At 36.5% G+C, this 27,404-nt stretch overlaps 3 protein-coding genes across 3 annotated transcripts in view; 2 read left to right on the forward strand and 1 right to left on the reverse strand.

Moving 5' to 3' along the window:
* LOC129744842 (plasminogen receptor (KT)) lies at window positions 1-26,926 on the reverse strand. Its single transcript, XM_055737571.1, has 3 exons — window positions 26,590-26,926; window positions 26,284-26,524; window positions 1-1,511 (listed from the first exon to the last, which is right to left on the reverse strand). Exons 1-3 carry the CDS (start codon window positions 26,671-26,673, stop codon window positions 1,378-1,380), a joined length of 459 nt encoding a protein of 152 aa, XP_055593546.1. The 5' UTR covers window positions 26,674-26,926; the 3' UTR covers window positions 1-1,377.
* Window positions 1-27,404, forward strand: part of LOC129744840 (structural maintenance of chromosomes protein 4) — a 38,972-nt gene that overhangs the window by 3,574 nt on the left and 7,994 nt on the right. The gene's annotated exons all lie outside the window — the stretch shown is intronic.
* Window positions 13,212-14,166, forward strand: LOC129744841 (uncharacterized). Its single transcript, XM_055737570.1, has 2 exons — window positions 13,212-13,349; window positions 13,428-14,166. Exons 1-2 carry the CDS (start codon window positions 13,234-13,236, stop codon window positions 13,957-13,959), a joined length of 648 nt encoding a protein of 215 aa, XP_055593545.1. The 5' UTR covers window positions 13,212-13,233; the 3' UTR covers window positions 13,960-14,166.

The raw sequence follows: 27,404 nt of genomic DNA on the forward strand, positions 1-27,404 counted from the left end.
GGGTTACTTTTATTGGATTCAGATACAGTTGGTTTTATTGAATTTTACTATTAACGTGGTCGTGTACGGGAATGTTTATAGTTTGAGAAAGTTGATACTGTTGAAACATTTTTATTAAAATTTTGTTGTAACACGAGAGTATGAAAGGGAATTGGGTAACATGCAAGGACTATAGCAAAAGATTTGAGTATTGGATACAGCTATTATTGTTCCGTATATGATGGGATAGCTGGAAACAATTTTGAATTGTTAGCTTTAATGCACGACGTTTATTGTTCAATCTTAATAACTAACACTAGAAGTTCCTAGAAAAATCCGTATGTGATTCGAATGGTTTTTATCCTATTAATACTGAGGCTTTGGAGTGTAACAGGAACGGCACTGTTTCTAGTATGACCGTATTGATGTTATAAATCTCTCTTCTTTCTGCATTTTTATATCATTTATTTGCTTTTGTCGGTCTATGAATTGATCAACAATAATATTTGTGGTAAATATTTTCAATAATATTTGACTCAATGAAAAAAAAAACTTATTGAAATACGGCTTCAAGAAATAAGCATAGAAATAGAATTCAGAGGCCTGTGTCGAATTAAATGTCGTTTAGTAAAGCGGTGTAAATTAAAACAACAAAGGCTTATTTTCTTCTTCACTTAACACATTAAAGGAAAACTCTACAGGAGAAATCGCATACTTAATTAAAAAAAGTTGTGGATTTAGCCGAACAAGGCTTTACAAAGATGACAGCATTACGAAGAACAGCAATGAATTTACAAGTTACTTTACGAATATAACATTGACAATTAACGTGTCTTTAATTACGACCAGCAAATTTGAAAATGTATTTTATGATATGCAACTTCTTGCAGTTTTATTGTAGGGATTTCTCAGAAGATTTTTTTAAGCTACGTATATTCTGTATCTGTTGTTATCTGTGTTTGATCATCTGTAACATTAGTTGTTATTCAAGTCGATATGACTTCCAAAAAGCCTAATCGTTTTCAATAGGTTAAAATCCACACTTTGAAATTTAACTGTTAGTGTTCTTGTGCACCTGGGGCCGGTTTTTTCCACCCCTTTCAAAGGACAGCAGTGTTACAAACATCTACGCCAATAACTTATACCTTTCGTGTAATTTGTGACCGTTAATAATTCCATTCGATGACGACATCATTAAAGGAAACCTTTTTCCCCTTAATTGTCTCGTTTCCTTTTTCGTTGCTCGGTCGTTTAATCGGCACCTTGGGGTTTCACTTTTCTTCATAACTTGCTTTAACAGTTTGAGCCTCCCTCTTGGTCGCCACTCCGATAGTGGCGACGGCAAGGACACGATTTGGTGACTGGTGCTAATGCTACACTTGCTACTGGTACCACTCTTTACATCTGATGGGGATGCAGACGGACTTTATCGTCTATCTCCAGCCGGGCGGTATCGATTTCCGATACTGTCGGCAGGCCGCTGGGCCATTCCAGCAGTTCGGGCTCGTGCTGCATAATCATTTCGGCTTCGGCTTTTGGGGGAAAAGAAAAACATAGGAAAGAGAGATGAATTGAATGCAATTTTCCCTGGACATAGATCGAATGTTAATGTTTCATTCCCCTCGGAAATGCGAAAGTTTTTGTTTTAAAATTGTAAAAAAAGGTATTTTTAAATTGTAATTTTAAATTTATCTACTCTTCTTTGATTTAAAACCTTCATTAATTTTAGTCTCGCACAATATTTTAAATTGAAATCGGAATAGGTAATACACAAACAATAAAAACAGAATTTTGAACAGTTCTATATCAGATTGTTGGTGAAAATTAAGTGAAACTGTTATAATCAACTTCTAAACCACAGCAAAGTGTTAATGAACATAATAGACAATTCTTTGACGAAGGGTAGATTGTTTAGGGTAAGGTATGATCCAAAAACGGCTACGTATCCTGTGCCTGAGGATGAGCTATAAAAATCGTTCTCGAAACAAACGTGATGAAGGAGAAAGTCCTTCGAATTCTTGAACAAATTGGTTGTCTCTTGGAAAGCACGGAAATCTACACGAAAACTTGTTTGAAAGAAAATTGGAGTGGATCGCACAAGTTCTAGCAGGTATGACGATTTTTTTTATTGAAAAATCTAAGAAATGAAATGATGGTCAGAGCTCAGGGAATTGAAAAAAATGTGTAATAGGGTGTTGTATACTCAAAGTCGTACATGGATCTTGCGTATTAGTGAAATCTTCTTACGAATTGAATTCTATGGCACTGTAAACCTTCTTGAGGACTCAAGACCAGATCTGTGTATTAATGACTCAAGGTCGTACATCACCTTATAATGACTCGAGGTTCGATCTTTTTCGCGAGCTGACTAAGCTGACTCGAGTGACTCTCCCGGCAACGAGAGCCACAATAAAGGGCAAACACGAAATTATGTCATGTCAATTTTCTTATAATGTTTAGAATCAAACCAAAGTTTTAGGATAGTTTAATACATACATTTACTTCAAAAATCAAAAAAAAAGTTAATCGATGGAGCCTTGAGTGTAAAATTGAATGCATTTTCGCTTGATGCCCTACATCGAAGTCTTTACAGTGTCATCCGGTACCAGTTTCTCAGCTTTTTTTCATTTTCTTAACATGTCTTTCCCGTTTTTGTCTGTCTTCTTGCTCTTCCGAAGTTCCCGCTTCATTATTGCCCAGTACTGCTCCACCGGCCGAGCTCTAGACAGTTTTTCGGGTTCATGTCCTTTGGAACAAAATGGACAGAATTGGCCTCATACCACTCCACGACACTTTAAGAACAGTGGCATGATGCCAAATCTTGTCAAAATAGCGGAGCTTTTTTTGTTTCGATTATAGTCTTTTTAACATATTTATGTCATTCGCGACTTATATCAACGATGCAGGTGGCGGACAGTCATCGTAAAACTTATTCGGTACAACTGTGATCGATGTTTACTCTTGGGCTCGAACTCACGGACATCGGCTCAGGAAGCAACTGACTTGCCAACTGCGCTATACCACAAGCCCTATAGCAAAGCTTTGTCGTGCACGACAAAAGGTACTTCTCGAGGCACTGTAGATCTCGCCATTAACTGTGCCCTTGCCACGAAAGGCTCACTTCTCAGTCCGCAAGAGCAGTTGGCCTGCCAAGCGAAATATTTGGAGGCGAACTACGACGTTTTGTTCTTCTTAAATTTGTCTTCCACATCGAAATTGCTCTTGCCAGTGAAAAACTCCAACCCCGGAATAAGCTTAAAATCGGCTTTTTTATACGTTTCGTCGTCCATCACACAGCAGCCATATTTTGTCATCATCTTCTCGTAGCGCTTCCGTGCCCGAGTTTTAGCCGTCGATTGTTGCCGCTCATCGCGGTTTGGGAAGTTCTGTATCTTGTATGTATGTAGTCCAGCTCTCCTCTTTGCATTCTGGACGTAGCTCTGCGACATGTCGATCTTTTTAGCCAAATCACGGCTTGAGACGTTGGGATTTGCTTTACTCATCCGCTGCACCTTTCCCTCCGTCTTTTTGATCTCCGGCCCGGGTTTCTTCCAGCTCCTTTGCCGTGGTCCAACGTCAACCGCTCCTGGAACGCCTTCAACACTCTGGAGACGGTTGCATCGTGAATGTTCTACATTTTTTCAACTGCCGGTGCGACAGGTCAGGAAATTGCAGGTGTTTGGAATGAATTTGTTCTCTCGGCTCGCCTTGGTCACCTCCATTTTCGTGGAATCGAAAACACGACTTCGAGTTTGACAGCATGCAAAAAATACACATCAATGAAAAAGTGTGTAAAATTTGGTTGATTTTTACGCAATGGTAAAAAGTTATGCCCTGTTGAATGCAAGGGGCTGAAGCAAGCAAACATTTCCGTACCAAATTTTCAGTCAAGAAACCCACAGGAAGAAGAAAAATGAAACGAGTGAAACACGTATATGGGCAACATGGTCGTCTTCATTGCAACAATTTCAACCAAAGGCATTTTTTTAATAATCCTAAAAATGATATCTGCGGCTCGGGAATGTCAATCAAAGGGATCTTTGGTAACATTAATAAATTATGGTTGGGCACAAAATGCACAAAAATTGATTCTGAATCTGCAGTATGCCAACAACAGATGCGTTTGGCAACCAAAGTTTTACCCTATTTCGAGTCTGTTATGGGGTGAAGTGTTTAATTTCGGGAACCACACTAACGTTCTGGTACCAAAAATTTGGTACGGTGCGTTTGTATGCGATTTGACAGCTAGTTCAGTCCTCTGGTTGCATGTGTCCCAATAATTTTGTGTTTGCACTTTACTTCGAGAGTATTACTTCTTCCGTGAAATACCATTACCCTACGATGTCCTCTACAGAGAAGGTGAAGTCTTATTCCTATAATTGCCTTCGTAGGAAACATTCACTACGCCGAGATCTACTCCCAATAGATCTTGCTTCAACTTTGTAGCTTTAAGTGTGAGATTGAACGTTCTCTTTTTCAAGGGGTGAAGAACAAAGTTCTCTTTAAGAGGAGCATCTAAGAGGAGAATTTTTCTATGGAGTTATCCGGCATCTTTGGGGAATGGCTGCAGATTCCATCTTCTTTGCAGGGCAAACCCATCGTTCATGAAGCATCGGTGACCACCAGCGTGGTCAGATTTACGAATTTCTCCTTAGATCTACGGATTGTGAGCACTTCTACGGATCGATGCTCGAAATCTACAGATTTTCTACGGATTACCGAAAATTTTTAGGAAATTTACGGATAAACGAACGTTCTACCTGACGACCAAAAAAAAAGGTCCTCAAGTTTCATGTTGTCAAAGTCAGTATATTTTTCGTTTTTCGTCAAACCTACGGATTTCAAAGGTTTGCAATCCGACAAAGCTGATGCTTCTCTGTATTTTCTCCCAATCCAGTTTCCTCTGTGCCTCTCTTCTTATTCTCATCGTGATACACATCCTTTAAATTTCTCCTTGCCACTATCCGCTGACAACCCTTAGGATCATAACCATCTCTGAACTCTGAACACTGCCAAAATGTTTATAAAGAGCCGCTTTACCGTTTATCGCAGGATTGAATAGGTCACATTCTAAAAATGCCACCTTCTGCTGCAATGGATCGCCAAGAAACTCGAATAGACCCATGTCAGGACGGGTATATCCATAAGGGATCACCTTCTTCAACCTTTGATCACCTGTATCCAGTAGATATATCCCAGGGAATCCCACGATCGCTCCACTGCAACGTTGGGGATGTCATGTGGACCTGTAACTTTCTTCGGTTGAAGATACCTGATGATACCGCGTAGTTACTTCCACGATATGCGCTGCCCAGGTATTCCTCAGTTTATTTGGGTACATTTCAGGCCGTGAGCTCCCACTTCTTGTTTTAGCCATGACTGCACGATGTCACTCTAAGATACACTCTAAGTACAGATTCGACTCCCACTTTGACGGTTCAATGAAGACTAAACAGATAATGTTAAGCATGAGCCCAGATAGCTCTTCACGAGTGCGAAATATGCTCTCCGCGGTACAAACTAATTGAGTAAGAAAACAGGTTTTGCCTTGCCAACTGCAATATCCGGCGGTGCCTTCTGAGGTGGTTCCCCGCAACGATATGCTCCGGACAATAACCGTCGACTCTGGTTGAGAAATGTCAGCTCTGGTTAAAAAATGCGCTGGCTTGTTGTTCGTTCCTGTGTCGATTATTTTCGACCAGTCATTGCATTGATGGAGGGTATTTTCCCCAATGACTGGAAAAATGCATCGATCACGCCGATTCACAAATCCGGAAACATACACCAAGCTGAAAACTATCGCGGAATATCGATTCTGAGCTGTTTTCCTGTTGTTTGAGAGTCTAGTATTTGACTTGCGTTATCAATCGGTGCGTCATACTATTTCGGAAGATCAACATGGGTTTATGAAAGGTAGATCCACGACCACTAACCTTATGACTTACGTTTCGAATTTGGTTTCTAGACTAGACAAACGCCAACAAGTCGATGCTGTGAATGTAGTCTTGAACAAGGCTTTCGATAAGGTATCACACGAGCTGGCTATCGGAAAAATGCGTCGCACTAGACTACCAGATTGACTCAACTCATATCTTGTAGGCCAAACTACTTTTGTACGACTGAAAAACATTAACTCAACACCTTTTGAAATCACGTCTGGAGTTCCTCAGGGAAGCCACTTAGGACCTTTGATCTTTCTTCTCTTCATAAACGATCTAGGCTCCATGATCGAATCAGAAAAGCTACTGTACGCCGAATTTCTCAAAATTTTTCGATCGAATTCTTCTCTGGTTGATTGTTGTGCTCTTCAAAAGGACATAGACATACTTTCAAGTTGGTGCTATTAAAACGGTATTGTACCCAATGTTACTGTTTAAGTGCAGTGTCATCTCATTCTCTCGTCTACGTCGTCCACTGAATTTCTTATGTAAAGAACTAACGACCGTTTTGAACCAAGGACAGTCAAGGACCTTGGAATTATTTTGGACAGTAATCTACACTTTTCCCAGCATATCTCCGCTACTGTTGCGGAAAGGCTTTGCAGTTCTTGGCTTTGTACGACGAAACACACCATTCTTCATTACTGTCGTTAAATGCTCCCATCAGAACAACCCGAACGCGCGATTTTCTTAGACTTGCTCTGCGACGAACCCAATACGGTCAAATCGACCCGTTGGATGTATGCTGTGCGCGTTTCAATGAATTATCTAGTCATTTCGATTTCAATGTTTCAACTACTAAACAACTAAACCTAGAATAAGATAGTTTATATATTTTTATTGTACTTAGTTTAAGAGCATCCGAAAAGATTGAATAAATAAAGACTTCATCTGGACAACCCTGTTGAGGTTTCGCTCGACGACAATCTTCCGTCGGTTTAAAGCACTTCCCGATTCGACGCACTTCGAGTGAAATGTTTTGACTATCAGTGCTGAAAATTTCATTACGATTCGTTTTGTTTCAAAAAAGTTAAACGTGATGGAAGCCGCGAGATGAAAATTAACCTTCCTAGGCCGTTCGCAAAATTTTCAACAAATTATTTTTCGCTTGTTTTGACTAGTAAATTGATTTCGTTCTACTGGTCACATATCTTGACCGATATTTATGACTTAAGATTCATTGTTTAGGTAATTTATTCAAGATTTTAAATATATAAAATTTAAATCGATTTGACTTAGCAGATGACCTATAGAACGCTTTGAACAGAAAACCTCCGAAAAAAGACATCATTTTAAAACTCTTATATCTGCAGTATATGTTGGTCTATCAAATTTTTTTTATATGTTTTGAAATTGTGAAAAATAAATCTTTTCAAAAATATATAAAAACTTTAGGGTCCCATGGAAGTTTTGGCCGTAATCTTGGAATTACCGGAAAAAAAATTCTCACTTTTCAGAAGAGGTAACATTTTTTCTTAGCAGCGCTGTATCTCATTCCTAATTGTACCGATTTTCAAAATTTAAATTTTAGTTTTATTTTGATAACATGATCATCATTTTCACTGAACACACATAGTATCTCAAATATTACTGTTATTCGTAATACGAGAATGAAAACAAGAAAAAAATCGTGATTTTCGAACCCGTCTGTTATGATGCGCACATTTCTCATTTTGTTATCGTGATTTCTTAAAACTTTTCATGAAACCTGCCCACTTTTTATATACCGAATGATAGATTTTAATCTCTACAATCGATTGATATGCTTTTTATGTGGTTTTTCAAAAAATTGTAGCAACGTTTTCCAAATTTACTAAAAGATATCGGAATTTGACCAGATTTTCAAACGTTTTGTAGCAAGCGAACACAACCCCCCGGTAGAGCTTAAATCGAACAAAATCCATGGTTCTCCCGGTCGTGCTCTCGAAATATGCCTTCCTATAGCAGGCTGAAGGAATCGCCCGCATGGCTACGTAGGGTGGTTTGTGCTGATTCTTATGAATATTTTTAAGTAATTCATAGCTAAGTCATTGTCTTCATCATTTTGATTGTCTTTCAGCTTTTCAAAGTTACAGAGACCTAGATCATAATTTATTTTATCTTTATTGCATAGTGTGGTTTAAAAACGACACTTAATTTAAATTATTTTGGAAGCGCGTGGGTATTGTTATATTCAAAACAATCACAACCAATATTACAACGATTTAATCTTTGAGTTTATAATACTATAAATATCGAGTTTTAATTTACATGTGATATATTAGACAAAATATGCATGAAAGTAGATTAAATCATAATTGGAACTCTTCGTGGTGTTATGAGAATCAAAACATGCTTTTAATGAATTAGTAGTTGCCATATTAATTTAAAAAAAAAGTCGTGTTTTAAAAGGTAAAGACATTGTGTTTCAGGAAATTGTCATATTTCATAATATTTTGAACGACATCTTTTGGTTCAGTGATATTGTTTGAAAAAGACATTCTTAATTTACATAAGTGTGATTTTAATTATTTTACTCATATTTTCTTCAAAAAGATTCATAATTTTAACTTAATATCAGGATTCAGAACAAAAATTTGAAAAAAAAACTTCAAATAAATTATAAATAATTTATGATTCAAACTTCACAAATGATTTTATGGATTCATAATACTGTGCTTCGAATTGTGAGATCCAAACAAGTTTTTCGTATTTTATTATTTAAATTTTTGACTTTCCAAATATGAATTTTGCAATTCAAAGCATGTATGTATGTATGTAAAAGTAGTATGTATGTATCTATGTAAATTTTATGTTATAATAAAAATCAAAGAAGATGCCACCGAAATTATTTTGCAAAATGAGGATTCTTAAAAAATATCTTAAAACATTTCTGAACTAGGTATCTGTAGCTTTGAAAAGCTGAAAAACAATCAACATGATGAAGACAATGACTTAGCTATGAGTTACGTATAAATATTCATACGTATCAGCACAAACCACCCTACGTAGCCATGCGGACGATTCCTTCAGCCTGCTATAGGAAGGCAGATTTCGAGAGCACGACCGGGAGAGCCATGGATTTTGTTCGATTTAAGCTCTCCCGGGGGGTTGTGCTTGCTTGCTACAAAACGTTTGAAAATCTAGTCGAATTCCGATATCTTTTAGTAAATTCGGAAAACGTTGCTACAAATTTTTGAGAAACCACATAAAAAGCATATCAATCGATTGTAGAGATTAAAATCTATCATTGAGTATATAAAAAATGGGCAGGTTTCATGAAAAGTTTTAAGAAATCACGATAACAAAATGAGAAACTCGCGCATCGTAACAGCCAGGTACGAAAAATACGATTTTTTTTCTTGTTTTCATTCTCGTATTACGAATAACAGTAATATTTGAGATACTATGTGTGTTCAGTGAAAATGATGATCATGTTATCAAAATAAAACTAAAATTTGAATTTTGGAAATCGGTTCAGTTAAGAATGAGATACAACACTGCAAAGCAAAAGTTCAAAAAAAAAACCTTTTTTTCAGAAATTCCACGCTATCGACCAAAAATTCCAAATGACCTTCAATTTTTCTATATGTTTAAAAAGATTTATTTTTCACAATTTCAAAACTTATAAAATAATTTCAATACGTCAAAGCAATTAGAAGATATGGGAATTCTGAGAAGACATAATTTTCGGGGTTTTTTTCCATTCGGATCAGAATCCAAACGTTCGTGTAAGTTACATCAACTGAAATTTTAAAGATTCAGAAACTAGAATAAATTTCCTAACTAATGAATGTAAAATCATGAAAATCGGTTAACATATGTCATCAGGGGAACGCGCGCAAACTCTCGGGTCATATTGACCCGAACGGCTTATGTGTAACTTTTTTTTTTCGGCTGGCCAGTTGTGGCATTTCCGGTGGTCACCGGAAGTTGCTTTTTCAACAGGTTATGTATCTCGTGGTTTTAGTAATATGTTCCAAATTTCATATTTTTCCGATTTTTTTCAAAAGAGTTATGACGATTTTAAAGTTCACTTTAAATTTAGTAGCCAAAGAACGTGCCCGGAAGTTATACAACAAGGTTCTAACGAAGAACGACGGATGCATCCTCATAGATGACAAAACGTACGTGAAGATGGATTTTGAGCAGCTTCCTGGCCAAAAATTTTATAAAGTCACTGGTCGGAGTGATGTCCCCGGCAAGTTCGAATTCGTTTTTGCTGATAAGTTTGCAAGAAAGTGTTTGATCTGGCAAGGTATTTGCAGCTGCGGACGAAAAACTCAGGTATTTGGGAAAAACAAGACCATGGACTCCGAAATGTACAATGAGGAGTGCTTGAAAAACGTTTTTTTTTTCGTACATTAGATCTCACAAAGGATCAATAGAGTTTTCGCCAGATTTGGCAAGCTGCCACTACAGCAAAGAGGTACTACAGTGGTTTCGGGCCAACGGGTGGATTTTGTCAAAAAGGACATCAACCCATCCAACTGCCCTCAATTCCACCCTATCGACAAATTTTGGGCAATTGTCAAGCAGAAGATGAAGAAGAATTGTAGGACGACTCGAGATGCCACAGAGATGAAGAGATTGCGGAACAAAATGGCCGCTGAGGTCAGCGAATAGGGTGTCCAAACTATGATGAGTGGTACTCGACGAAAAGTTCGAAATTTCATCGAAACAGCATCGGATTAATTTTTTTGTTATTTTCCTTTAAAGTGCAATAAAAAAACCTCTATTTTGAGTAAAAAACATTTTTATTTCGTTTAGATAGCTCCGAGATAGACCCGTTTTGATGCGTCCAGATTTAAGATGATCTATGCTTCAGCTGATGACGAAGAGTTACAGCAACGCACGGATAAGGAGTTCGTTAACGTAGTACCCCGATGTGGCAAGTTAGTGTTAAACGACGTTGATTTCGAGTAGCCTGTAGAACCTTAACCCGTCATTAGGGCCAATTCCTAAAAGAATCTGAGTATTCATAGATGCTCGTTCATAGTGGTAAGCCAATAAGTATGTATTTATAAGTATTCTAACTGTCATCGAAACGGCTGATAAAGCCAGACTCAAGAACAGTAGAGGGGATCGTTTTTGTGTGGTAAGCTACAGTACATCACGAAATGGATGTTACAGCTGGAGTACCGCAAGGGTCGATATTGAGCCCGGTTCTGTGGAATATTACGTACGATGGGGTGCTGACATTGAGCCTGCCAGAGGGAGAAAAGTTGGTTAGTTTCGCGGGCGACGTCGTGCTCCTAGCAACGGGTTACTCAACAAAAATCGTCCAGCTAAGAGCTTCAGTGGCTGTAGAAGTGGTGGAGAGCTGGATGCACTCCAAGAGTTTGCAGTTGGCTCACTACAAAAACGAGATGGTCCTGATATCAAACCTGATTTCTCCGCAAACATACAGGATTACAGTTGGATCATGTACTATCGAATCAAAGTGCAAGCCCAAATATTTGGGTGTGATGATTGACGACCAGCTCAGCTTTGAAAGCCACGTTGAGTATGTGTGCAAGAAGGCGGCAACAGGAACGGCCGCACTGACGAGGATAATGGCGATCAATTCGGGTATCCGAAGTAGTCAGCGGAGGGTAATTTCAAGTGTGGTTTCGTCAATCCTTCGATATGGAAAGGTGCCCTGGAAATCTGGCCCTAACATCTAGTGTAACCAGCAGAAGCTGAACAATGTACAGAGACAAATGAATTTGCGGGTCATCAGTGCAAACCGCACCGTTTCATCGAAGGCTGCATGCGTCGTTTTTTTGGGTGGAGGACTCCTATTGCTACGGAAATAGAGGCACACAAAACGTGAGAACACGAACCAGAGATATCTCTATGGTCAACTGGCAGCAGCTGTGGGACAGCTCAGAAAGAGGAAGGTCGACCCATCATTTTATCCCAAACAGTGAATGGAGAGAAAGCATGGCGAAGTAGATTTCTACATGACGCAATTCCTAACTGGCCGTAGATGCTTCATGAAGTATCACCACAGGTTCGAATATGTGGCCTCGCCGGTCTGTCTGACATGCGGTGACGCGGAGGAGACACCCGAACACGTGGTATTCTATTGTCCAAGATCTGAAGAGAAACGTGCCAACATATTCGCCGCCTGCGAACCAGATACGACAGCTGACTTGGCATGTAGTCTGCGATGGGCTCGCCCGGATAATGACTGCTTTGCAAAGGAGTTGGAGACTGACGCAAACTGTGATAACGTAACTTTACTTTACTTAGCTGAATGAGTCCGGAGATATCAAATGAACTACGATAGACCATAAGTGTAGTTGATCGTATCACGACCAGGGTGTTATTTAATTTAAATATGAACTTTATAGCGAGTGTAGCGAGTAGCGCGATACATGCGCGAATAAGACCTTCCGAAATATTGCCTAAAGGGCAGTTACCGGTTTGGGTTATGGTCTGAGGAAGGCCCCAGGTGGAGTTTAGGGCGTATGTATATACGAAAAAAAAAACCATAAGTAACACGTACTCCAATGATCGAAGCTGCATGGATAAGACTACACCTTCCTCGCGGTGGATGTTATTAGGAAAGGGTTATTCCATTGGCGGGGAATACGCTTGGAGTAGAGTGTTTAGGATGAAACCTTCGCAAGGAATCATCCGAGTCGTTACGTCAAGTACCGCGCGCGTGTCTTGATGGGCGCGTGTCCAGTAAGCTGCTTATACTAGAGGAGAGGCCAGGCCTCAAATCTTCAAGAGGAGAGTTTTGTGTCGAATCTCAAGTCGCAAGAGGCCAGATCAGGCCTTGCGTCAACAAGAGGAGGATTATTCGTTGATTTCGAGACGACTAGGCCTTGGGCCATGAAGACTATACGGCAGTTAATTTATTTAATAATCGAGAAAAATCAATCCAAAAACGAGAAGAAGAGGAGAAGCAAGTGTATGTTAACCTCAAGTCATTTCAAAGAGGGGTCGGATCTCGAGAAAAGGAGAGATCCGGCCTCAAGTCTCCAAGAGAAGAGTTTCGTGCGTAAACCTCGTATCGTTACGAAGAAATGAGGAGAGGAGAGGAGAGGAATTGCTTAAAGTGGATTTGTCTATGACTGGATTGGAGAAGACTTCAAATTGCAGTGATCATTGGTTTAAATCAGTTAAAAAATCTCGCATCAACTTAAGACAAAAATGGCTCAAAATTAATGAACATCTCTATCCGACTTTTTAAAAACTATCTAAATTTCTAAACATAGCACCAGTGCCCTTCAACTTATCGCTTAAACACGTGAGTAATCCATCGGTTCCGATCAATTCGCTCCGTACCCTGCAACCGTTTTCTATAAATAAATGAGCAATTGATTTGCACCGACCAGTTCCGATGGATGGCAAGATGACCTTCTATTTGCTTCTATTTTGGTTCGGGTGCCTAATTTTAGAGGTTTTCTCCAAAGGAGCAAGCTCGTTCTGCAGATGCGATTGCGAAACACGGGTCACGTAAGTAATCGTCTGATATATCTTAAAAATATGCCATCGTTCGCTCAGAGTAATTTTAAAAGGGGTCTCAATTTACAGTTTTAGCAAATTCCGCGAGAGCTGCGTTATGCTCCGGTCAATCAAGTACGGTGGGCATCTAACGGCGGACATTGACAGAGTCTTCAAATGGGACCACCTTCGCTGGGTTTATGTGACCAGGCAACCGGTCTCTTTGAATACGGCCAAATGGCAACTTCGTACGCAACCTCACTACAACAATTCGTACGCAATCCGTAACTTGGCCTTGAAGGAGTGGCTGCTGGTGGGCGATGACTCGAGCTGGTCCGCCGAAAAGCGACTGGTTCTTACCGATCGGTCCATTAACCGCATCTGGAAGAACGGATACTGGCAGTTTATCCCGGACGAGCATGGTATCAAACCGGGAGTATATCGGGTCCGAAACACGTGGACCGGGGAGTTTTTGGCGGCTGATTCGAAGTGGCACGATACGAACATAATCGGAGGCCGAAGGGCAGTTACTTGGAAGCGGCACACCTACGATTTTCGTGATGATAAATTTTGGTGGACGATTGACAATTGCGGAGAGCATGCCGATTTTCCAGATTACTAGCTGTTGTCATGAGTTTTCGAACTATTTGAAAAATCATCGACTCTAATAATCCATAATTTAAATAGAAATTTCAGCACAGTTTTGAACTTGAAGTACTTAATGATCCTTAGTTAAATGGTTTACTAGCAAAATAAGTAACCTAGTTGATTGAGTCAAAATTGTGCATCAAGCGCGAATCAACGAATAAAAATGAAGTACTGTGCCAAATTCGAATGGAATTTGTTTTTAGGTGTCTATTTAGTTCGATCAAATTGTCGGGTTTTGACCTCATCGAACATTGCAACAAGCTGTAATTTTTTGAGTTATCTTTTGAGTAAACTACCTACGCTTTGAAAATCTGATATATTTTTTTCAAATTTGCATACTTTTTATGAAAAAAGTCAACTTGCAGGCAGCCGAAATGTAAAACATAAATTGCTCCGCAATGAACGGTTTGTTCAGGAATATTGTTTTTTTTTTTGCTTATGTGTGTTGGGTTTTTCGATAAAACAACAGTTCTTGAATTGTTCGAAAATGAAGTTTCCTAACTCTAGATTGGAACACATATCAAATTCTTCTTTTGTAAACTCTCGCTGGTATCACCTTCTGTATTTGTTCAAATTTTAGATCTTAAAAAACTCGATTTTTCAATTTTGTTAAATATTGATTGTATCTTGTTCTAATTTGCATTATTTTTTTATTATTCCCCCTCGTGATGTTTCCAACTCCAAGTAACAAAAGAAAGATTCCAAATTTGTTCCGGCCTTATATGGCATTTTTTCCAATTTTTGATCTGCGATTGATTGCAAACATCTTCTTACGCTTAAATTAAGAAAAAATAAACAATTATATAAATAACTGCTGAAACTTGATGCGAAATTACGTGTCAGTATAAGAAAATATCGGTTTCAAACCTATTGAGTTGTCTTGTTCAAAATGTTACGAAAAAATTGGTTAAATGTTATGGATATGTCTAGGGATTTCAACCTTTTATCATTTAATAAATTTTAAAAATCATGCAAAGTGAGCTACTAATTTACCTTAAAAATGGTTAAATTGTTTTCACGAAATAACTTATTATAATTTTTTTTTAATTAAGAAAAAAACCTCAAGTTCCGTACCCTAGGCTGTAAAGGGTCACGGCGACGGCGTGCATTACTGTGTTTATGGAAGTTGACGGTTTGGAAACAGACTCTATACTAACATAAACCTGAAAGGGCGGTTGCACGTAGCCTTATTCGATATGAGATCATAGAAAGTAAATTAAAAGGTGCTTCAATATCGTATACTTTTTCTTTGATGATCCATGTTGATAAGGTGAATGGGAGTTGAAACACTTGTCCTCCCTTCCGTTGGACAACAACAGCATTGCGCAGTGGAAATATCACAATTAGCAGTTTTAATGTTGATATTTCCACTTTTCCACCATGCGCAAGTTAGATTAGAATAGACAGTATTGTAAATGAATGATAACTGCCAAAATTAGAAAGGCAATTTAATTGTACAAGAATTAGTGGATGAAGATGTTAACAATTGGTTAACACATGGTTAGGTATTCAATGTTCTATGTGCTACTAGGCAAGGTAAAGTAACAGTATTCTTCTCCCCAATGCTCTAGTAAGTGTGCATTTGCGGTTTATGAATTTCGAAGGCTTATTCTTAAATCAAGCATTTTACAAGAACTAGAGGCTAATTGGATCAAGATGCTGTTTAGACAGTTTCCTGGCAAGAATATTTCCTTTTCTTTTCAATACTTTTTGATAGATTTGTCTGTTTTTTGGTTAGGTGTGAAATTGAAATAATAAAGTAAAAGATAGATGATAGTCCAGGAAAATAATATTGGAGATTTATAAATAGGAGTGTAATTTATTTCATCCGAAACAGATTGAGTAAACTTGCTCTAAGAAGTTGCTAAGCGTTCGAAATTTTAGAAGAATAGCATTGTCATTAGCAGTATGGTCCGATTATTAATTCAATCATGCTATTTATTTTATTGTTTGTATAACGTAAAATTAATACAAAAGTTGGGGGGTAGACAATTAAAAATTCTGTTTTATGGTATCCAAGTTGTTAATATAATTACAGAGCAGCCGCGTATTTATTTGGAATTCCTAAGGAATCACACATTGGGAAACATCTTTAATTACCCAATCAATCTGAATCTAGTTCTTTCTTGTTTTATTACTTTTTTTGTAGTTCCATCTATAGCTCGATTAGGTTTGAAATTCAAATAAGGATGTAGAAGATCGAAGGTATGATTTTGATAAACAAGAACCTTCTCGTTCAGGAAAATAATATCGGGGTCTTAAAAATTGACATTTATTTAACCAAACCAAAGATCAAGGAAGGTTGTTTTGAAAAGTTGTTCAAAATTAGCAATGAGGTTTTAGAAGAACAGAATCGCCATTTGCCTTATGGTTTATATCCTGTTGTTTTTAAAGTCAATGATAGTACAAAAGATATTGATCATGCAATTCATAATTGTATTTTTTTTTATTTTTTTATTTTCCAAAAAAATTGGTACAATTAATATTTGTGTTAAGCGAAATTTTATAATTGCAGCATTGAGAGATAGCTTCTTATCTAGATGTTTTGTTCTGAATACGGGAAATATGTTTTATTAGTCAATCTATATTAATCTCGAGTAAAAACGATCATAAATTCAAAGTTTTTGAATCGAGTAAGGTTAGGTGACAGGCAGGGATAACTCAACTACGGTAAGATAGTGAACCCTTCTGACAATGATATCGAGACGTTAGCATATGATAACTTTTGCTACCATACTGTTACTGCTCGGTTAAATTGGAGGTTGGGTTGACTCGAAGCTCATGTAGGGCCCAATTGTCCCAGTCCGTCGAGCACTATCTTAACGCTTCCCTAAACTGGTGCTTCAGAACCCTCGGGTTCTGTTGCCGCTATCCTTCTCTAAGCTATTCTACTCTCATGTAAATTTTCCTCTTCTGTCCCCCGATCTGTTTTTCCTTTCCGGGTCAGCCAGGTAGCTCATAAACCCATACAAAAAAAAAAAAAAAAAAAATTAAGAAAAAAACCTCAAGTTGCAAAAACTAACCAAATTTGAAACTTTGGGGAAAATCTGAAGACGTTCCGTTACATTTTGAGGTTCGCCAAGCTTCTATTACTATAAATTAAAAATAATTATTCTCTGACGGATTCAAAACAGACTGTAAAAGACTAAGGTCGAGGACACAGTGAGCGCGAAGCGAACTGCAAAGTGAATTTTCAAATCGCAGGGAAAACCGCTTCTCATTTAATCGCCTTCAAAAAACATCAACCCGTCGTGCAAGCGATTTTTTGCGCGAAAATCCGGCACGGTTGCGCGAGTCCATTCATCCGGATATACACTGAAAATATTCTTTCAGGTATTTCTTCATCGCTAGTGCTAATTTCTCAAAAAATCGTTTTTCAAATGTTTGTTTATGTAATAACCATCGCCGTTCCTCTGACGGTTATAAAAAATTCGCGCCTTTTTAGCGCGGTTTTTCGCAAATAACGCGGTATCAGTATTTTTCAATGAATGGCAAGAAGCCCCCACAATATGGATATAGGGTGAAGGGCTGAACGAATAGAAGTTGAAAATTGTTGTCCGACGCTATTTTGAAATCCAATATAGCGGCTTCCGCTCAACTTTAAAAAGTGACTGAAAAGCATATGAAACCCCCACAACGTAATTAATTGGGTGAAAAGGCTCAATACGTGGAAGTCAAATTTTGCTGTCCTATGCCATCCGAGATGACGGCTTCCACCTAATTTCAAAATATAGTAAATAACTATTTTTAAAGATAGCAGAGATGGGTCTTGACTCAAACATTCAGTCAGCGAAACTTTATTTGTAGCGAAATAAATCTAACTGTGTAAATTGAAATTTCAGGGACCAGATAAGATGAAAATTAATGTTACAAAAATGCGAAAAATAATCGCCTTGTCTCCCGGTAGGACTTGAATCCACATCGTGCGCCTCTCCGGAGCCCATGTATTAACATTCTATTACAGGAAACAACCTGGCGTATGAAAGTTATACTGGTCGAGTGCCGAAGTCTATCGGAACAAATATTACAAAATATGATCACAACTTTACACATATAATAAAAGTTTGACAGAACTAAAATTAGGAGAAATATTTGACAAAAAACTTACATAATTAAAACAAAATTTAAAATAAAATCACAAACATTTTACAAAAGTGTAATAAACTGTGAAATAATTACGACAAAAGTGGTTAAATTATGGCAAAAATTTGAGTTTTAAATGGAATAAATATGACAAAAATTTGACAAAAGTATGTCCGAAAAATAATATAATGATGACAAATACGACAGTAAAATGACAAAACAAATTCAACAAAACATGACAAAAATCCGAAAAAAAATAATGAAAAATATGTTACAAAAACATAACAAATGTGAATAAAATATGACAAAATAAGGACAAAACTATGGGCTTCCCAAGTAACAATTTTAGCTTTATTATGGTCAGCAAAATATCGTTTGGACTATCGCATTAATCTTCATAAAGAGCTAAAGCGCATTCTATAACATCACCTGGACTCTAATAAAGCCAAAATCATGAAACGTCATCAAGACATATAATTGTTGGTCATCAATATTGGTCACCAAAGCTTTTAAAAAGCTATTATAAAACATGTTAGAAATTTTTGTTTTTGTTCGGTTCTGACAGTTCTCGGAGTTTTTTTTTTTATTTTTTCCAGCAACCATAATGGTTGATGAATGATGATTGCATTATTCAGATATGATCTGGTAAAATTAATAGCTAAAAAAACCAATGTTTTAACCATATATTGAGCTTCTTTTCTACTGCCAGTCAAGATTTTAGGTAAAATGTATATGAAATAGTATCTTAAAATAAATGCGCCTCGTTAAATCTGATGGTCAATCATGATGGAATTGAGGGAAAAAGGCCTGAAAAAATATTTTCCAATGCTTGCATTGTGAATCCATCAACATGACGTCATTTTGTGCCCTTCGATTTTGTAACCAACATGGCGTGAGTCAATTCATAGTTTTATTATGGTTTAATGATGACCCCAAAAAAAGCTACGATTTGACGTTTCTCTAAGGTTGACGCTAAGGTTGAGTTCCTCATTTCTGAGTTGTTAATCATTAGTACAGTAAATGAGGACAGACTTTTTTAATGAAAAGGGATTGGTTTTGAATGACCCGTGGAATAAATCATGAGTTGAAGTCAAATTTCGTTGTCTGACGCCATCTTGAAATCCAAGATGACGGCTTCCGCTGAACTTTAAAATGGTGTAAATGACTTGAAATCGCATGAAACCCCAACAAAATGGGTATCGGGTGAAAGGGCTAAACGAGTAGAAGTTGAATTTAGCTATCAGACGCCATCTTGAAATCCAAGATGGCGGCATCCGCTCAACTTTTAATGCTTAATGCTGACAAAAAGTCGCATTAAACCACCACTATACGGGTATTGGGTGAAAGGGCTAAACTAGAAGTCGATTTTTTTCTTTCCGACGCCATCTTGGAATCCAAGATGGCAGCTTCCACTGAATTTAAAATATTGTTAATCAATGAAAATCGCTTGAAAACAACTTTTTTCACGTAATACTACATTAAAACTACTATTTTAAGACAATTTTGATAATTTTAAATCACTTTTATTATTTTTTCATTATGTTTCTAATGCATTTAGCACTTTTCTTGTTTTGTTTATAGTTTTTGATTTTTTTGCCATTTATTTAATTCTATTATTCATATCATGCTATTATATTTAAATTGTATTGGTCTTATTCTAGCGAAAACTATAAGGTTATGTTGTTTCTGTTTACCGTCTGATTTAGGCACATGTGCCAAATTCGATGTTGCCAAAAACGAATGGGGTCTGTATTGTGGTGGTTTTTGTGGGATTTTCAGTCACTTACAGATTTTCAGAGAAACGCGAAAAGAGATATTTGACTTCTATCATTTAGCCTTAGCACCCAATACAATATATTTGGGAGTTTCATGCTATTTTCATTCATTTACAGTATTTTTAAGTTCAGCTGAAGCCACCATCTTGGATTTCAAGATAGCGACAGAATGCAAAAATAAACTTTTTATAGCTTATCTCAATTGACAAACACCCATATTTTGGAGGTTTCACGCGATATTCAATGATTTAGAGTATTTTTAAAGTTTATAGAAAGCTGCCATCTTGGATTTCAAGATGGCGTAAGATAGCAATATTCGACTTCTACTCGTTAAGCCCTTCCACCCACTACCACCTGGGTTTCATGTCGTTTTAAGTAATTTACTACATTTTAAAGTTTAGCGGAAGCCACCATCTTGGATTTCAAGATGGCGTCAGATAGCGAAATTCAACTTCTACCGGTTGATTTCTTTCAACTTATACCCCTATAATATAGGTTTTATGCGATTTTCAGTCATTTACAGTATTTTCAAGTTGAGTGGTAGCCGCCATCTTGGATTTAAGATGGCGACGGGCAACGAAATTTGACTTCTACTCGTTTATTACTTTCACCTAATAACCATATTGTGAAGATTTCACGATATTTTCAGTAATTTACAGCTTTGAAAATAAAAGCGGAAGCCGCCATCTTGAATTAATGATGGCGTCAAGCAACAATTTTTTCCTACTATTTGGGCCCTTTCACTCAATACTCATATTGTAAAGATATTCATACCACTTTCGGTGATTTCATGTTTTCAAAGATGTATTTTTTTTAATTTTAACTCAAAACCAACACGCATAACTTACCAAAAATGTGTAAGAATGGGAGTTCCAATTCAAATATGTGCTATCTAATCTGAGCGTGTCCTGTTTTGACATCTTGATCGAGAACTGTCACTAAGTTTTATGGCGGTTTAATAATCATGCACTGAGTGCTATTATAAAACATGCAAAAGAAAGCTTGGAGCAAACTTCTAGGTTTGTGTTTTATTATAGTTTTAAAAAAGCATTCACAACTCTTTCAAAATAACTAAAACAGCATGTTTAATAAAAGTTTTATTAGCGTTTTCAAAACCATCTAAAAACATATGGTCGAAAAAAAATTATAAGCATTCTGCATGACCATAATAAAACCGCCATAAAACGAGCTGCACAAAAAAATGCCATAATTAAACCATAATAAAACTTCCTAATGCTAGTTGGCATAATCTGTGTTACTTGGGTTGTGATATATGTTACTCAGTTGGCGAGTCAGTTGCCTCCTGTGCCGATGTCCGTGAGTTCGAATCCAAGAGTAAACATCGAACAAAGTTATACCATTGTATCGGAAAAAATTTCAGTAATTTTCGGCAAACTACATCGTTAATATAATCAGAACAAAAAAAGACAAAACTATGTAAATATTTCGACAAAATATCAAAATTTTGTAAATTTTTTGTCATAGTTTTGTCATATTTGTAATATTTTTGTCATATTTTATTTATTTTTGTCACATTTTTATCATATTTGTAGTATTTCTGTCATTTTATTGTCAATTTTTTTATATTTGTCGTTTTATATTATTTATATGACTGCTATATATTTTTCTCACATTTGTAATATTTTTTATAATGTTGTCAATTTTTTTATTCGAGTTTTGTCATTATTGTATATTTTTTGTATTTACTTTGTCATTTTTCATAGTATTGTCAGATTTTTTACATTTTGTTTTCTTATGTCTGCCATTCCTCATATTTTAATTTCCTCTTTTTTGGCCAGACCTAGAGATCCAGAAATGTGTTTTTTTTTATTTCATGTTTTTTTTTCTTTGACTTTGCCATTTCTTTGTCAAAGTTATCAAATGTTTGTCATTTTTTTTGTCATATTTTTATCGAATTTGTCATATTTTTCTCATATTATTGTTAGAGCTTTGTATTTTTTTTTTTTGTCATAATATTTTTATATTATTTCCATATTTTTTTCATTTTTTGTTATATTTTTTGTCATAGTTTTGTTAGATTTTTTATGCGATTTTCAGTTATTTACCATTTTTTAAAATTTAGCGGAAGCCGCCATATTGGATTTCAAGATGACGTACTATGGCAATAATATAACAATACTAGCTGATCCTGTACGAGCTTCGTTTCGCTTTTAACTTTAAAGCTGATGATTTTGTATTTGGTTGGTAATTGGGACGCTTTTTCACGAAAAAAAAATGCTTATGAATTTGCAAGCAACCTATTTGCATGTCTACCAAACGGAAATTTAAGAAATGGCAATAACAACAAAATTATGTATAAAATATTTTAAAGGTAATTTGAACGACCCCTTCTCTGTCGTCTGATTGATTCAAAATTTGAATTCATAAATCAATTGTGCGTTTTGTAAAACACCCGTGAATGAATTTTTGTCTGGATCAGATGCATAATGAAACAATTATTGCAAAAACATTGAACAGTAAATGTGAACGACCCCTTTTTCTGTCGTCTAATAGAAAGTTTGTTATCAGGAATCGATTCCTCGTCCTGCAATATTCTCCTTTTTGAATTTTTGCCTCGATATGATGATGCCTTACAACGTAGTTATTGCAAAAAAATCGAAAATATTATGGACGACCCCTTTTACTGATTCCTTGTCGAAATTTGACACGTGAGATCATTTACATGTGCTGTAAAACTCCCATGTGCAAATTTTCATCATAATTCGTTGTATAATGAAGACAATGGAGCTCCAGGCTAGAAGTTTTAGCTCAAATGCCTAAATAAGGCTGGAACAAATATCAATTTCTTCTTCTGTCACCTCCCCCTTCGAAATTTCCAAAAAACCGAAGAGGGAAATAAATAAAATTTGAAGAAATTTATATAAATTACGAAAAAAAATTCCAATTTCTGAAAGATTATAAGACCAAACAACAAAATTTTAGAAAATGGGATTTATTTCACCTTTTGAATTCTTGATTTGATTGAATTATTCGATAAAAAATTACTTGATTTCTAAGTTTTTGTGCAATGATATAGTATGCAATTTTGTTGCTTCAAAGCTTCCGTGCAATTTATTCAAATTTATTTGTTTTCCGCATTATTTTTTATTGTCCCCCCACCCCCCTCGTGATGTTCCAACTCCAAGTGACAAAAGAAAGAATTGAAATTTCAGGGTGTCGACTACCTGGAAAAACCTGGAAAATCAGGAAAATCAGGGAGTTCAATTTGAATCAGGGAAAATCAGGGAACATCAGGGAATTTTTCCACCAATCAGGGAAAAAATAATGATCCTGAATTTATTTGAAGAAATTGAAACGTCATGAAACGTCATTTGCTTAAAAATTTACTTCAGTGTACGTTGCTCATGTAATTATCGTTAGCGCTTTGATTTTTTGCGTTTCCGAGGCTTGTTTTGCATGTTTAATTTAGGTTACAGTGGATGAAGTGAATTAAATAAAAAATCATCTACCATCGAAAGACATTATTCTCGGATATGACACTGATATGATATGGAAGAATGCTATGAAAAAATGTCCTAAGCTCAGGGAAAAGCAAGTTCTGTAATTTCGTATCGAATGCAACGGAATACTGAAGGCAATTGTACTTAAGTTAATGGTGGGATCGCCACTATCTTATCCTCTGACCAAGGCCGCCTCTTGCCTTGATCCGGCAGTTATCAGCAGCGATACCAAATTGGCCAAAACACGATTTGAGAAGACTTTGACTATATTGACAGATACTGGACGCGTTAGTGGATCCTCAGCAGGTTTAGCAGTACGGCAGTATTCCGGAGTGACTGCCAGAGGCGATAAATTTGATAATTATGACCGGCTGGATCATTTTTGGAGTGGAGTGCTAGCAAATGACAAGTGTCCAGAATTCTTCAACATAGTCAAAATGATCTGCTGTCATGGAACGCGAATGTTGAATGTGGTTTTTTAGTAAATTCCGAATGTCTCTTCGAAAATATGCGTGAAGAACCAGTAGTGGTGGCTAAACGACAAATCTATGATGCTGTTTTTTTATGCTGGAGGGATAAAATCAGTCCAAATTTCCAACAAACCTATTCAGCGAGTTTGAAATTCACAGCCTCTGTATTTGGAAGACAAAGATCGCCGCAAGAAGGAAGTTCTTGAATCAAATCAAACAAAGCTGATGAAGCGTCATCGAGAAGCGGAAGCAAAATCGCTTGAGATGAAACGGAGGAAAATTTTGGAAGACGCACAGAAGAAGAAAATTGTTATGCTGAAACCATAAAAATTTCTACAAGTGGATCCGAACTGACTGACTTATCTTAAAATGTTTAATATCACAAATAATACTTCCATTCAAATTATCGTTCACAGCAAAAAAAAAAGTAAGCCACTCAACGTATTATTAGTGATTACGATGTAATTCTCATATTCGAAAAATATAACATATTTTCGAAGCTTATATTACATCTTAATAATGTACTTATTTTGAGCACGTCTGATAGTGTAATATCACAACTTGCTATGCATTATAACACCAGAGTAGCCACGGTTGTTTCGGCTGTCATATATTATTTTTCACGATTCCAAATTTATGGAAGGTTTTCAAAGCTTAGAGATTTTTTCAAATTTGTAAGTACTATCAAAATTTAGCTAATAATTTAGCAAATCAATCGATATATAACTTATTTAGGTTTTATTTTTATTTGTAGGAATTCCATCATCCGGATTTGAAAATGTGGCTGAAGAAAATGTGTTTTTCACCCCATTTTTCCGGTTACGCATATATTGATCAGGATGATCAGGACAATGTTGACCTTTACCTCAATTCAAACCTGAATGTCTCTTCCAATAATATTTGATGTATTAGAACCGGAAAGCTAAAAATGGTTAAGCAATGGTTTAAAGCAGCTGAAAAAAAAACTATGGGGAATCGCAAATTATTCATCTAGTGCTAATCGGATGTGGATCGCATCGCCTTCCAGATCTTAACTTAAAAGCTTAATTACTAAAGAGGAAGTTGCTAGTAATGTGTAGCCGATAGTTTTGATGGTTCGCTAATGTAATGAATTTCTCGGATCGATGTAGAATATGCGTATGATACCAATAAAAAATTCTCATTTTTTTCATTTTATAGAAAGTTGACTAATACGAAGAGTCTTGAAATCAATCTTCTATTATTTCATTTCCAAATCAAACTCCTTTCTTATTTTGTGTGGTGAGAGCATATAAGTTTTGTGAAGCAAGCATTTTATTTCTGATGAGATGCGATCGGCTTTCAAAACCAAATCATACTTTTCTTCCTGAAGCATTTCTCCGAGTCGGGACAAAGAAGTTGACTTATCGTACCCTCAGAATAAGTTTCAATAACTTGCTAATCCCTGCGTTAAATGAATCTCTGCATTAGCTAATAAACATAGAGCAGGCATTTTTCACTGATATTAATTTCGCTTTTCCGTTTTTTATTTTGTTTCCTTGTTAATACTACATTTGAAGAAAGAACCACAATTCTTCAGAAAACTTTGTAACATTTTAATAACAATATCCTCAAACATCAACAGAACACTTCCATCGTTTCTATGCTCTCGTTTGTTTTCTTTGATACATTACAAACATTTGGTGTAATTTTTTACATCTTTTACAAGCAATCGAATTTACGTGAAAATCATGTAATATAAGAGGGGTTTTGCGACTCAAGTTATGTGCAAGTTTTTGATGTAATATAGCAACACTTTTTTTGCTGTGTAATAAATTAGTATTCTCGACTCAAAGCTTTCTGTGCGTTTATTTTCGGGGGAAATATATTTTTTATAATTTTAAATTGCTTCCTCAGGTTGTACATCAAACCTGGAATTTTCTAGAAAACCGACTGGAAAATCAGGGAATTTATTACCAGATATGAGTCGACACCCTGAATTTGTTCCGGCCTAATGCCGTCATAAATGTTTTTTTTGCACCAATGCGAGAATGACAGAAAAGTACAAGTTTTTGCTAAAATATCCCTTATAATTAATGAACGCCTTCAGATACAAGTTAGCTCTGTTCGCAGTTCGCATTTTGATTTCATGTAGCTACTTTGAAGACATTTTTGTTGTATGAATTCATTCACAAAAGATAGAGCCAGAATTTGTCTTCGAAACACCCTAACATTTCAACTTTCAAAAAATCACAACTCGCTTACGAATCGCAATATGTATGTAGGTATGTGGTGTCTTCGTCAAAGTTACCTCAAAAACCGTTGGCTACATCTTTGTAGAAGATTATTTAGCTCTTCCAGAGAAGATAGGGCCCATTTTTGTTTAATGATTTTATTTTCAAACTTTTGAAACATAAAAAATTGGTTTTTGAACTGTAGGGTGAAATTGTACAGGGTCAAGTCGGAACAGTCGCCCGCATTCCAATGGAACTTCTCAGTTGATTTTTTTGTATTTTGTTCTCTATCAAGAATAAGTAAAAGAGGAACGTACCTGTTATTCGATGTATTTTGGTTCCGTACGCGAGATCTGCATAATAGGCAACGATGAACGATAATGGCACTATCGGGGCAAGGGTTACAGATCGGCGGGTCACGTTAAAGCGACCAATAAAGCCTACAGTGGACACACAGTAAAACGAAGCTAGCCAGTAGAATAGCTCGCGGGCCCGGCTGATCTGCATGGCCGCTTCCCGTTCCTTTATCTGGTAGTGCATTTGGATCCAACGTTCCATCTAAATCAAGAATCATATTAAATTATCAGCTCATCAAAATCAGTATTGGCTGTAAATCTCTTTACCTTGATCCTGTTCATTTCCGAAATATATTCTTGGTTCTTTTTGAGCACCTCGGATCCCGAGGGATGAGAAAAAAAACTTCCCATTGCTGAATACAATAAAATTAGCTACCGAAATCTATCAGAGATATCACTGCTTTACGCAATTTGAAACCCGTTTCTTACGTCACTTCTTTTATTGAAAAAAAACCTTATTAAAATCGAACAATCTAGCACTATCAAAACGGTATGTAGATGAATCGTTTATTGTCCTGTCTGCCCAAGAACTAGCGAACTAATAAAATAAGCAGTTCTTGCGACACATACGCAGAAGTTCGCTCTTCTCGATTTTGTAGATGATACCCACCCGGTTCAACCATGCTCCCAATCCCTGGACTTCGTTATTGAATGTTTATTATTATGGAGTGGCTGCCTACAACAACAGCAAAAGAACTCGTGGGCCCGAACGAGAACATCGATTCTTCGGAATCAATGTTTTGGCGGCATTGCGCAACCGCGTGCTCTTCCGGTTATCAATTGCGATGGATATGATTCTTCTCTCATATTTCCGAGGGATTTTTTTTCCTTCATCGAGTATTTCCTTTGGGTATATCCAACCACATCGAGTTCATTCATGTTTAGAGGAAGCAACGTTTCCTTGTTTAGTTTTTCCTTTTGTCGTGTTGAACGAAGTGGTATGACGTATTTTAGGATGAAGTGTAATGGGACGAAGGTAACTACACTTATATTGGACCGAATTTATGTAATTTATAATTTCGTGCAAAGCCAAATTCAAATTTCCAAAGTCTTCGATGAAGAAACATTCTTAACTTACAATA

Source organism: Uranotaenia lowii, chromosome 2 (genome assembly GCF_029784155.1).
Source record: "Uranotaenia lowii strain MFRU-FL chromosome 2, ASM2978415v1, whole genome shotgun sequence".
Classification (NCBI taxonomy): Eukaryota; Metazoa; Arthropoda; class Insecta; order Diptera; family Culicidae; genus Uranotaenia; species Uranotaenia lowii.